Source organism: Mesoplodon densirostris, chromosome 15, assembly GCF_025265405.1.
Source record: "Mesoplodon densirostris isolate mMesDen1 chromosome 15, mMesDen1 primary haplotype, whole genome shotgun sequence".
NCBI lineage: Eukaryota > Metazoa > Chordata > Mammalia > Artiodactyla > Ziphiidae > Mesoplodon > Mesoplodon densirostris.
Genome location: NC_082675.1, coordinates 77,392,434 through 77,406,397, shown reverse-complemented (window position 1 = coordinate 77,406,397; position 13,964 = coordinate 77,392,434). Strand labels below are relative to the sequence as shown.

Genomic DNA, 13,964 nt, shown 5'->3' with positions numbered 1-13,964 from the left:
CTATAGCTTTCAGAAAATTCTCAGAGATCCCTGACCACCCCCTTCCCATAATACAGCAAATAATCCCCGGAACCAGAGGAAGCCCTCACCATCAGCAGAAAAGTTCCCTGTAACTACATAATAAAACCGAGGATGTTTTACCTTCGCAGAAAAAAGTTATAATATTACAACTGGTGGGCTATTCACGCTCAAGCAGTGATGCAGCAATAAATCTCTATAATGATTTTAAACTGTAAAACCACCCTCCTGGTTCCATAGATACATCCTATGCAGTGTTTATAAAAGGTGCTTCTCATAAAAAGCATCAAAGGACAGCCACTGCCTCATTAATTTGGCCCAGAATCAACAAGCTACACTCAATAAATATTAATTAATCAACGATTAACTGAACAATTTTGTTTGTCGTCCTGAAATTTATAAGAGCTTTTTTAGGGGGAACTTTGAGGCCTAGGTCACTTTAAAGAAAAAACCCAAACCCAGAAATCTGAGGGAACGCCTTGACTTCAGCCAGTCTTGTGGACAACGTTGCCATTGTCTTCAGGGGTCAATGCTGGGATTTGAGGTCTAACCCCATTGTGAGAAGCCTGAATGCAAAAGGGCATGGGGCACGTATAAACCAAGAGAGAGAGCCCCAGGGGTACAATCCACAAAGCCAACATGTGGACTGGCTCAAAACCCAGCCTGTAAAGAGGCTTATCAGGAGAAAATGCTCGAGCTGAACTTTTCCCATGTTAGCGTCCCTCTTTCCAGAACGGCATGTGACACTTGTCCCCAGATACTGCACAGAGACCAGGCCTTTTTGCTCAGAAGGGAGAAACCAGCAGAGTCACTTACCTGACGCAGGTGGCTGGTCACTGGAAGGGCCTCCAGAGCCAGGACCTCCCCTCGTGGAGCTGGGGAGCCATGCGTCAGCCCCATCCATGGGCTGGCCTCCCGCCTCTGCCCCATGAGCTGCTTCGGGAGGAAGGCCCATGCCATAGGCGCTCTGAGGCAAGGGTCCACTTTGGGGGCAACCCATCAGGGGTTCCCGGTCCTCCCCAGCAGGGTTCCTGCAGCCTGCACAGCCATCTGCAGAGCTGGAGCTGGCTGCCCAGTGGGGGCAATTGCCACCTTCCACTTCTCTTTGCAAGTACTTTTCGGAGGACATGGGAATCCAGTCAGTCCTGCACAGAGGCTCAGCGAAGGGGCAGCTTTCGGAATCCACCAAGCTCTCTGTTCCAGTGAAGCACTGGCTTAGACTGTCATTCTCTCCCACCTCCAGGGGTTCAGGGAAAGGCGGTGTGGATGTGCTTCCAGGCTGAGTGAGGAACAATATAGAGTCTGGGGTCCGGGGGGGCCTGTCCACGTATTCGTCTTCCGTGGGAGTCTGCCTAAAGGGGTCCCCCTCAATCTCGCTGACCAGGGTGAGCATCCCGGCATCTTCTCCCAGCACACAGGGACCGCCACCTGCACACGCACCTCCACTGTCAGGACAGCACATATCTTCAGAAAACATCTTCTGTTCCAGAGTCAGCAGTAAGACACCCTCACAGATTTCACGCTGACTAGGGGCTTCCACACGAGTGCAGCTAAGATTGCTGCCTGAGGACTCCTGCTGATTTAAATTCAGAAGGCACAGCATTAATCCAGCGATGTTAGAACATGGGTCTGCTAAACGCGGCTGAAAATGGTGTTTATAGTAATTATTTCCACCATAACAAGTACAGATGGAATACTCACTGTGTCGCTTTATTTGGGTTATTTAAGATTAGGGGGTGGGGAGAACCCTCAGATAGAGTACAACCAGCATCAGATGAATCTAACTGCATTTCCAATGGGATAGCATGTTTACACTGAAGCAAGGGGGAGAGCTGGCCCAAATACTTTAGAACACAGGATTTTGTCTATACCCTCAATCTAAATTTTTTAAAAACCCTGTAAACAAATATTGAACTCTGGTTAGTAGCTTTGCTTTTTGCTGTGGTATGGCTTAGTGATTCTGAAACTACTTTCTGTGTATTCTGGAATTGAGTAAATATACTGAGAATAATAGGAGCTGGGTTTCTTACTGTTGGAGAAGGGAAGACTCAAATACAGCTAAAGAAAGACTACAATAAATCCTGTAGTGTTGGGACCAGAACTGGAGAAATCAGTATGAGCTCAAGGTTTAAAATGTATATGTCTTTAGGGACTTCCCTGGTGGCACAGTGGTTAAGAATCCGCCTGCCAATGCAGTGGACACAGGTTTGAGCCCTGGTCCAGGAAGATCCCACATGCCACGGAGCAACTAAGCCCATGCGCCACAACTACTGAGGTCGCAAACCACAACTACTGAAGCCCGCGTGCCTAGATCCCGTGCTCCGCAACAAGAGAAGCCACCGCAGTGAGAAGCCCGAGCACCACAACGAAGAGTAGCCCCCACTCGCCGCAACTAGAGAAAGCTTGCGTGCAGCAATGAAGACCCAACACAGCCAAAAATAAATAAATAATTTTTTTAAAAGTATATATCTTTATACCTAAGAACCTAGACCTAAAGGATATAATGGAATAATTAATGAAATTTTAAGATCAAATGTAAATTATTGATATATAATAGTATTGTACCACTACTAAATTTTTTGATTTTGATAAAGGTACTATGTTTATATAAGAGAATGTCCTTGTTCTTAAGAAATTCACATGAGTATTTAAGGGTAGAGGAACATGATGTCTGCCACACACTCTAAAATGGTTCAAGAGGGCTTCCCTGGTAGCACATTGGTTAAGAATCCACCTGCCAATGCAGGGGACACAGGTTCGAGCCCTGGTCCGGGAAGATCCCACATGCTGGGGAGCAAGTAAGTCCATGCACCACAGCTTCTGAGACTGTGCTCTAGAGCCCGTGAGCCACAGCTACTGAAGCCCGCACACGTAGAGCCCGTGCTCCACAACAAGAGAATCCACCGCAATGAGAAGGCCGCGCACCTCAACGAAGAGTAGCCCCCACTAGCCACAACCAGAGAAAGCCGCACACAGCAACAAAGACCAAACGCAGCCAAAAAATAAATAAATTTTAAAAAATGGTTCAAGAGAAAAAATATACATATGCATATACAAACGTACAGATAGCAAATAATAAAGCAATGTGAAAATATAAACAATTGGTGGATCTGAGTATAGGGCAGGTGGAAGTTTTTTGTACTATCTCACTGCTTTCCTACAATTTTGAAGTTGTACCAAAATTAAAAGCCACCAAAACAACTACAGAGACCAGGAATGTGACTGCTCTTCCCTCCTAGGAGTCTGTCCTGGGCAATAGAGATAGGCACTAAAATAATAATATAAATAATACATGGGCAGAGAGATGACAGAAATGGAATGAAATACAAAGAAAACAGCATTTAGTATGAGCACTGACTTGGGCTTTGGGTTACTCTGTGGGGATCAATCCTGGGATTTGAGGTTCCATCTCTCTCAAGGAAGTACCCATTCACAATGTGACTCAATATTTGACTAATAATAGTTATATCAGCCAATTTTTTTTTTTTTTTTTTTTGGCCTCGTGTACTCGGCTTTGTGGGATCTTAGTTCCCCGACCAGGGATGGAACCCAGGCCCTGACAGTGAAAGCGCCGAGTCCTAACCACTGGACCATCAGGGAATTCCCCCAAACTGTTAACAGTACTTAAAGGAGGCACTTAAGGGCTTCCCTGGTGGTTCAGTGGTTGAGAGTCTGCCTGCCGATGCAGGGGACATGGGTTCGTGCCCCGGTCTGTGAAGATCCCCCATGCCGCGGAGCGGCTGGGCCCGTGAGCCACGGCCACTGAGCCTGTGCGTCCGGAGCCTGTGCTCCGCAACGGGAGAGGCCACAACAGTGAGAGGCCCACGTACCGCAAAAAAAAAAAAAAAAGGAGGCACTTAAGACTTTTAAATTTACCTTATTTCCACTTAGGCGGCCGCAAGCTTCATTGACCCAGTGCCACAAATTAGCTAGAAAAACAAAGTAAGGATAAGCGCTTCATATTATTATTTCCTATTTCTAATTCAGTATTATTGACCACTATGTCAGATCAATATTGTCTTTAAACAAAATCATCTGCAAATCTGAGAGTGAAACATTTAAAAGAAAATCAACCAATTTAAAGACTATGAAGGCATCTTCCTCCTCCTATCAAAAACAGAACTTTTTGATCTATGTAAAGCCAAATATGATGCCCTAATGTTCCACTGAATACCTTCAGGCACATCTGAGGGCTGTCAGAGCTGCTGTTTTGACTATAGACATTCTCATGCCCTTAGCAATTTTTCTTTGACTATTAGGGACCCTGTTAGGTATTGGAGGGGAACAAAGGTGACGTGAGTCTAGGGGACTTAGCACATATATATGTATGATAAAAGTAAAGTGCATGCCAGAAGGCTGTGTCAGGCCCCACTGAATTCCAGCGGGCCCCGAATCCTTCTCCCCTACACCCTGCTGCTTCCCAGAAGGAAGAAGAGTATGTTCTGTGGCATGTACAAAGTATATGTTCCTTAACTTTTAAAAATAGAACTGATGAAACTTAAAAGGTCAAATCTATGAATTAAAAAAATCTATGAATGTATGTAATACAAATATAAAATTTTATCCCACCTCCACTGAATATTTGATGTTGAATTCACTATAAAGACTAAAGCTAAGAGGTTGTCCATTTTCCACTGGAAGATAATGACGTCATCATAATAGGTAATGATACCTCTTACGTGACCTTGCCTGGTCTATTTAACCTCTCTGAGCCTCAGTTTCCACATCATAAAACGGGGGAAATAATAATGCCTCCCTCTCAGTGCCGTCATGGAGACTTAGGACACGTAAAATATGTAGAGCAGTGTTGGCACATGATAAATATTTAATATGTCAGTTACGACTATCCTCATCATTATTATTTGTGCTTATTTTCTATCACTTTAAAATTAAATAAAAATAAAGATACTCCAAATAAAAGGAAAGTTGCAGCCCTTTCCTTTTAGGGATCAGGAATAGACAATTACAGATGATACTAAAAATAACATTTGTACACAGAGGTGGTAATTACTCAAAACTACTAGGACAATCTCTCTCCTGGTTGATTGCAAAAACCATCCTTACTGGTGGGTCTGCATCCACGCTTTCTGCACCCCCAAATTTGTTTTAATTACTAAAATAGCCAAATACAAAAACTACAGGGTTGTTCTGCCTCTCTCTGCTCAGGATGGGAGCACACTTCTTAGCAGTTTCATGTCACACTGGTTCTGACTTTCTGCTCCAGCTGCGCTAACCTTCCAATCCCCCCAACTTGCTCCGCTCCCCCCAGCCATGCAATTCTCTTTGCATGGAATGCTTTTGATCCTCCTTAGCTCCCCTTGGGCTAGTTCATTCCAACTTGTCTTTCAGATCTCAGGTCCCCTGCCTCCGCCCTGGGAGGCCCTGGCCGACCCTGAGGCTGGACAGACAACTCTGTCAGCCCTGGAGCTCTTGCACCTCCCTTTCCACACTCAGCCTCATTCTATGGGCCAATCCCTGCCTTGCTCACAGAGAAGCTTCTTCCATGAGGGCACTGGCTCTGTGTGTGTTGCTCAGTATTGAGACCCCAGTGTCTGTCCAGTCCCTGGTGGCCAAAAAACATGTGTTGAATGAAGGGATGAAGAGAAAGCTGACAGTCACACATCCCGACTCAGTGATGGGCAGGCCCATTGCCTTTGGCATTGGTAAGATACGGCCAAAAGAGATTATCACAGAGACAAAAACTAAAGAATAAAACACTGGGAGTCTGTTTATCTCATGCAAACATGGCTATATGAGTGAGCAATCCATCAGCATCTCTGAACATGCATTATTCAAATCCCCAGTTCCAATGTTGGGGAGGTGAAGTTGCATTAAATAACAATATTCAATAATGATAGACTTTTTAAACAGTTAATTCCAACTTTTCCTCTTCAAATACTCTCTGCTTAACACTGGCATCGTCAGTCACCATCTTCCCTCTTTAAGCTTTTGATTGCCCAGTGTTACATTAGGCGATGGAATGTTAATGGAAATAGTAAGATATGCAGGATTTCATCAAGTCTATGGGTGTGACTGTGAGAGAACTGATGGAATCACAGCAAAGCAAAGGTGGACAAAACAAGTGAGCAACTGAAAATGCGAAAGGATGGTGAGACCACAGGTGCTTCAAAAGACAATGATGTGGGGCTTCCCTGGAGGCGCAGTGGTTGAGAGTCCGCCTGCCGACACAGGGGACATGGGTTCGTGCCCCGGTCTGGGAAGATCCCACATGCCACGGAGCGGCTGGGCCCATGAGCCATGGCCGCTGAGCCTGCATGTCCGGAGCCTGTGCTCCACAACGGGAGAGGCCACAACAGTGAGAGGCCCGCGTACCGCAAAAAATAATAATAAAATAAAATAAAATAATAATAAATAAATAAAAGACAATGATGTGCGCTAAGCTTAGGAAATGTAGTGAAGCCTTGAACAGTTTCTTAAAAATTATACTTTGTAGCTTTGTAGTATAAAAGTCAAACAGGATGTGATGTTAAAAGACACTATCAAACAATTTTTTTGTGTGGAAAAACTATTCCCAATAAACAAGACGACACTTGATTATTCATTCTAAGAATGAGCACCTGCATTTTACTGAATATAAGACCACTTATTTTCAGAATTTTAAATGCACCTATCAGGGGAACACCCCAGTCAAAACTTTCCATCTGTCATATACCTGAATATTTTGTCTCTGTTTTAATTAAGTAATTAATTAAATTTAAGTACTTAAAAATGTTTGTATTCTAGGATAAATGCAACCTCTGTATATCTGACACTATTATAATCTATACAACAGTCATTGGTTTCCTGCACCTAGAATATTTTTGTTTGCATATACATAAACAGGCACAATGGATTTTCGTTCGTTTCTTCGTTTGTGTTTGTTTTGCCAGAGAACAATGAATTAGGTATAAAGCGTGTGTCACCTTAGTTTAAACAGATCACCAGAGGCAGTCAGAGGGCAATATACACCTCTTCAAAGCATACACATAGAAATGGATCTACTGGCTTTAAGATTCATTTTCAAAACCCACCATAGACACAGTACCTGTTAGTGCTTTCCCTTTTTTCCTATAGTAAACACCAAAGATGAGAGCAGCAACTAATGCCACAGATATGAAGAGAAGCAGAATAATTAAACTGGGCAAGTAAATCTGGGGCTCTGTGTTGGAAGAAAATGAGAAAAATGGCATTAAAGATTGTTTATTTTTACTTTCTCCATTTAAAAACATAACCCTTTCAATCAAACCCCAGAATCAAGGGTGTTGGTGTGGAATAAAAGCAATAGGAAGGTCCCCGGCCCTGACCGTAGGTTTGTCAGGGAGACCTCCCATTCAGAAGGGTGAAATCGACAATGCAGCCCCGTCCTGCCGGCTGCCATAGCTCTGAGGGGCCAGCCCAGGACCATATTTCAATGCTTCTACTTTAGAACAACTCTAATAGGGATGCCCACACCATCCATCATCTTTGTTTACCTACAGAACACTTCATTCTCTCTAGGTGGATGGGCTCTGGAGGCAAAAGGAAGTCCCTTATCAAATCTCTTTCCAAATAACAACATGGCACCAGGGCTTTGCTGGTCATGAGAACGGAACCACAGCCATCCTGCAAAGTGTTTCAGGTACTTCATCTACAACACAATGAGGACTCAACCATTTTTTTCATCCCCCCTTGATCACTTAAATGCTAGTACCTTTATATTATAAGCTCTTGGTTTACATGACCTGGTTTCCAGACTCTTGCTTTTCCTCTCCTTGTCTTTTTTTTTTTTTTTTTTGGCTGCATTGCTGCTGCACGCGGGCTTTCTCTAGTTGCGGCGAGCGGGGGCTACTCTTCGTTGCGGTGTGTGGGTTTCTCATTGCCGTGGCTTCTCTTGTTGCAGAGCTTGGGCTCTAGGTGCACAGGCTTCAGTAGTTGTGGCACATGGGCTCAGTAGCTGTGGCTCACAGGCTCTAGAGTGCAGGCTCAGTAGTTGTGGCACATGGGCTTAGCTGCTCCGTGGCATGTGGGATCTTCCCGGACCAGGGCTTGAACCCGTGGCCCCTGCACTGGCAGGAGGATTCTCAACCACTGCGCCACCAGGGAAGCCCTCTCCTTCTGTCTTTTTTTAAGACAATGTTTTATTCCCTCAGTTATTCTGGATGTTCTCTTAATGGTCTTTCTAAAATGCTGCTCTGACTGTGCAATTCCCTATCCAGAATGCTTTGGTGTTCTCCTGTTTGCCAAAATGTCAAAGCTAAGGCCTTGATTTTCTTAGTCCATGTTCATCAACCCCATCGCTCTGTGGCCTAGGTTCTCTTGCCTCATTAGAAAGGTTTTCTTGCCACGTATGCCTCCTCCTGTGCTGTGATACCTGGACCCACCTTCACAGCATCTCGCTAACCTGGGTAAGCAGCTTCCGCCATTAACTGTCAACTTTCTGTCAGTCATTGAAACTGTACTTGAGATTGATTTGATCTACAGGATGTTCCAGAAATAATAACTATCTTCTAACAAGTTGCTAACTCTGGCTGGTGACCAAAATCTCCCATAGGTACCCTACTGTGACCACTGTGACCACCACCATCCTATCACATTTGGGCATTTTAATTTATGTTTGCACCTCAGTTTTCTTTCTTTTTTTGGCACATACGAATAAATTACTAGTTATCCATTCCACAGTAGAAAATTATCAAATAAACAACATATCTGGAATTAAAATACTAATAAAAATGAAATACTGAGCTGACCATGGATAGGACGAGATGAAAAGGGAGAAATGGACGCCTCTGGATATAGCATGTAATTCGGGAGAAATCTAGAAGAGCTGACTAGACTGGGGCACATCTACTCAACCAACCTGCTCTATTCAACATACCATTTGGTGGTTTTGTAGGTGGAAGAGAACTACAAACCACATCTGACTTATCGGTCCCGTGAAGTGCTTCTGTCTCTCCAAGAATGGTACAGCTGTGAGGGGAAAGGTAGGTAAGTGCTTTGGTTTTATATTCTTATTAAAAAAAAAAAAGCTACAAAAGGTTCTATCCCTTTAGATTGCAAGCTCATTCAGGAGAGGAACGAGGTCTTTGTGGATGTTTGAATCGCCTGTGCCTATCCACGCATCATTAAGGTGGAAAGGCAATAGTAGCTACTGCCAGTGTTCTCTAAGAACTACTCTGAGAGCTGGTCCAAAAGAGGAAAGATTGGTGTCTTCAGTGAAGAAGATTCCAAATTCAATTACCATGGCTAAGTGATCAACTTTGGAGGAATACCCTTTCGAAGTTGAAAACACAGAAAATCTTTTCAAAATAAAACTTGGATAAGTGGATGAGAAAATAATATTTAACGAGAATTAATTTATTGGGAACTAAAAGAATCATGACATTGATTATGAGTATTCAACAACAAGCATGCCATGAAAGGACTCAGGAATTTCACTCTGGATATACTCCCATAAGTGTGAGATAGTATATAGAAAAGATGATTCATTGCAAACTTATTTACTACTCCAAAAGCCTGCAAACCACTTAAATGACTATCAATAGAGAGCTTATTAAATAAATTATGGTACATCTCTAGGATGACATACTATGTAGCTATAAAAAGCCACAAAGATCTAAGTGAACTAATATGGAATGAGCTTCCTTCAGGATATATTATGCGGAAAAAAAACCCCCAAGTGTGTAAACATTTATTTAAACAGGAGGCTTCTATTTACACATATACCACACACACACACATCTTTGTACAAGTAAACCAGTGATGCCGGGAAGCTGGGAAAAGTGGGACTGGTGAGTGATAATAAGCATCCTAAGTAATTTGCAACTAAATAAGGTTAGAAAAAAGGGAAAAAGCAGCTGCAACTATAAGTCAAAGCTTCAGTCAAACTGAATCTGACAAGCAATACACAACTCCTGTCACACATCCGGGTGAAGACCGGCTGCACTGGTTTATGTCCCTCACGCCCAATTGACAGACCTTTTCTGCTGTGAACCTGGCTTCCAGAGGAAGCCTCACCAAACAGGACTCAGTCTGTTTTCAAAACAGATGAGACAGCGGAGGCTGAGTTGGGTTTACGATCAACAAACCCTCTGGGTTCCTTCGTGGTCACTTACTTGGTCCAGGGTTTGCATTTTTCTGTGGAGGAAGAGGCGTCGGAGAAGTAGCCTGCGAGGCAAGGCTCGCACACCGTGTCCTTGTTGAGCTGCACTGTCAAAAAGACCAACGGACAGAAGAACACAAGACAAACGAGGACACTTAGAGATCGGCCAGGAGGGTGGTCCCGAGGGACCAGAGATCAGAACCGCCCCGCCTGCCTCTTGCCTCCCCATTCCTGCCCTCACCACCTGCGGCCGGTGGCTGAAGTCCTCACAGACTTCAGCGGGCCCGAGACCCCACAGCAGGTGACATACAGCACTGTGTCCAGAGGGGAACTGGCTCACTGTCAGGGCGCCAACGCCAGATCTGAAGAATTAGATCCAGCTCTCTGGTCCGGACCCTCTGCCGGTCAGCGCCACCGTCCTGGTCACCGATCCTTTGTTTCCTGGCCAGGGAGCCTGCTATCTGTTTTGTTTTAATCAAGCACCTGTCTGTTCTCCCCTGTCTCCCCTTTGGGGCTTACACCAGGCTTTGGGTACAGAGAATGGCAGCCCATTTACCGCTTTTAAAGGAAACTTCTTGTCTTGACCCTTTCTGATCAATACTCTCACCAGTCTAAGTATCGGAGTGTTGACAAAGTTTTCAAAACAAAGAAAAAAGAAAAAAAGGAACCAACCTACACTATAGGTCTCCTTCCCTTAAACCAAGGGTTGGTAGTAACAGTTTTCTATAAAGAGCCATGCAATAAATATCTTAGGCTTTGCAGGCCTTCTGGTCTCTGCAAATTACTTGTAGTGTGAAAGAAGTCACAGATAATGTGTTAAAAAAAAATGGATGGGGCTGTGTTCCAATAACATCCTATTTACACACACACAAGTGGTGGAATGGATTGAAAGCAGGAATTGATCCTGGTTAGTGAGCTGTCTTCACCTCTCTCATATTCCACATGAACTACATTATCAAAATAGGAAATGTCTCAGATTTCCTATGTCTATTACCTTTACTGCAATTGACACATGATGACCCTTCGGTAATTCCAGTAAAGAAGGACATTGGCTACCATGTGATACCATAATAAGCAACTGGTTTGTGCCAAAACCACAAATTACTCTTGAAATTAGTAGCACTTCTGTGGTTTATTTTCATGAATAAAACCCTAAAATAAGGAATTACATTTTCTTTGTCCAAAGTCAAGTGGGAAGTACATTCTTGATTTCTGCAATTGCCTCAGTAAGTAGGGTACCCACCCCTTACTCTAGCAGTTTGATTTGCCTTGAAATGATATCAACAAAGGTGCATTTAACATCTAGTCACTCGTATTAATTCAAACAGCTTTTAAAAAGATAAACACCCTCTGGAAGAGTAACCCTTAAAAACAAAGCGACTTCCTAAAGGGGCTGCAAGGCACGAAGAGCTCGAAGGGACACGACTTTCATGTCTGCTCTTTGTAACACTGACCTGCTGGGGGCATCCTGCACATTCTCCTTTCTCTTTTTTCCTTTCACAATCACACTCCCACTTTATAAAAGAAGGCACACTTCATACCTTCTCCAAATCCTACCACAGTGCCAAGCTTCTGAGATGCCAAACAAAGCAACAAGTCAAAATAGTGGTGATGGAAAAAAGCTCCTGCATTCAGAGCACCTCATTACAGCTTCTGTCTTTCCCTATCTATTAAGGGCAAGGGTGTGACAACAGATATGGGGTACTTGGGATCAGGTTCAGTTGTTCTGAGTTCAAATATACTGCAAGGCAGGGGTAAAATTTTCAGTCATCCATGTCACCCCCTCTACCCTCCACCTCTTGCTGAAGAATGCACCATTTCCAAAGGAGCAACGCAGAGAGGACACTGACCAGAAAAAAAAAAAAAAAAAAAAAAAAAAAAAAGCAGAAAGGGACCAGCACCTTTTTTCATGCAGCTAACAAACTTTTGCAAAGGCTCTGGGTCTTGCCTATATCTCAGAACCAGAATTCAGAAGGGAGCAGGCTGTCATAGGGAGATTTATTTTAGTAATTTAAAAAATCGTCAGACTTCTTCCCACGAGAAAGCCTGTCTGGTTTAATTGAAGGACTGACTGTGTCAGACTCTGTGATGGGCATTTTCCTCCATACGAAATGAAACGAATAATATTTTTAATTCTCCCAACCCTGTGTTTTACTTTGATAATTATAATATAGCAAAATATAATATATTCATCTTTTGGACCAACTGTGTATAATAATAACTGTAGTAGCAACTCAGTCCAGAAGAAATGTTTTTACGCTTAGAACCCGGAGTCACAAGAAATTTTAAAAAATTAAAATTTCAAATAGGTGCATTTTTTTTCATGTGAAAGAGTATGAAAAGGTGATTAGCATAACTCCCCCGAGCCTAAAACTACATTAGGATAAAACTCTGTGGGGAAGGTGAAATGGATACAAATCAAAGGAGAGAAAAGAACTATATAAAATTTCCAACAGTTAAAGACGATCAGTGCATTTTTAAATGGATGATGATGGCTATTCAGTTGCTATCCCATGTTTTGATTCCGCTGAATATTTTAGAAAGTGTAACTTACTGCTGTTCCAATTCCGTGGAAACTAAGTCCTTAAGCGACTCTTTCAATTTGTAATAAAAATGTTTAGCTGTCTATTTAAAATTTTGGCAGGAGGTGCACGATTTTCAAAATTCTCCTAAGAGGGTGCACATGTTTTTAAAAGAAGTTTGGGGACCCCTGCATGATCCGGTTCCCCCCTTAGTGGGCATGGGAAGGTTCAAAAGGAGGAGCCTTGAGAAGAGCGCGTGGGCCGAGCTCTCACATTCCCCCGGAGGCGCACAACCTGGGGTCCGTTCCCAGGGAACCCTCAGCCTCCTCCAGCGCCCCCTGGTCCCGCAGAGTGGATTGACTCAGGGAAGCCGTCTGAGAGGCCGCTTTGGCCTGGGGGTACTTGCACGGCTTTGGGAGCGCTGCCAGACGCGGGACCCCGGCTCGTACCCGGGAGCCGGGCGCCGAAGCCGGGCGCGCACTCGGCGTTGCGGCGGCAGCAGCGGCAGTCCTCGCTCCAGTGGTACCCGGCGGTGCAGGCGCAGCGCCGCGGAGCCGTCCGGTTGCCGGGCTCCACGGCCACCAGGGCCTTGCCTGCGGGAGAGAAAGACAGGGCGGCGAGGCAGCGGGAGCAAGGGCGGATACACAACTTCCACCTCGTGCCACTCGCTCTCCAGCACCACCAGCCCCAAACCACCCAGACCGCCCCGGACGCAGCGCACGGATGAATCACTCAGGACGCCGGGATTCAGGAACTCCCAAGTTCCCCCTCACACTTCCTGTGCTGGCACTAAAACATCCCAGAAGGTTTAGTTGTTTCTCTCTCTCTCTCTCTCTCTCTCTCTCTCAATAATTAAGAGTCTTGTGGTTTTTGAAAAGTCAGTTTTCATGTTGGTAGGAAGATTACGGCCTGGGGAGTTTCTGATCATTGACTATTTTGACGAATGCAAAATAGTCGACTTCACAGCTTCTTGAGTTTTAGTAAATTCAAATGTGATAAACATTCTTAACACCAATGCTAGATCAGACCTAAGAGAATTGGGTTTCTGGAGACTGGGGATTCATCCTGGGATCCTGCAGGGCTGCAGGATTATTCAGAGTCCTGAAAACAGGCGTCACTGTGGGATTCGATACGGGCAAAGTAAGGCGGTTGGGCCTGGCGACATACTTGGAAATTAATCTCTCCCCCAAAACTTAGGATAACACGTTCGTTTCTCTTTTCTCACAACACATAGCAAAGCGCTGTCTCCTTATCTCAAACCTCCTGGCCCTTTCCAGTTTTTGTGGAACAGAGGTAAAAGTGAACACAGTCGACCCTCATTATTCACTGGTTCATACTGGCAATTT

At 44.3% G+C, this 13,964-nt stretch overlaps 1 protein-coding gene across 1 annotated transcript in view; it reads right to left on the bottom strand.

Moving 5' to 3' along the window:
• TNFRSF11A (TNF receptor superfamily member 11a) overlaps nucleotides 1-13,964 on the bottom strand; it is a 55,813-nt gene that overhangs the window by 12,405 nt on the left and 29,444 nt on the right. The window contains exons 4-9 of the mRNA XM_060118378.1: nucleotides 13,068-13,211; nucleotides 10,110-10,203; nucleotides 8,873-8,964; nucleotides 7,064-7,177; nucleotides 3,895-3,947; nucleotides 835-1,594 (exon numbers count right to left, since the gene is read on the bottom strand). Of these exons, the coding sequence (XP_059974361.1) occupies nucleotides 835-1,594; nucleotides 3,895-3,947; nucleotides 7,064-7,177; nucleotides 8,873-8,964; nucleotides 10,110-10,203; nucleotides 13,068-13,211 (1,257 nt within the window). The remainder of the gene's footprint in view (nucleotides 1-834; nucleotides 1,595-3,894; nucleotides 3,948-7,063; nucleotides 7,178-8,872; nucleotides 8,965-10,109; nucleotides 10,204-13,067; nucleotides 13,212-13,964) is intronic.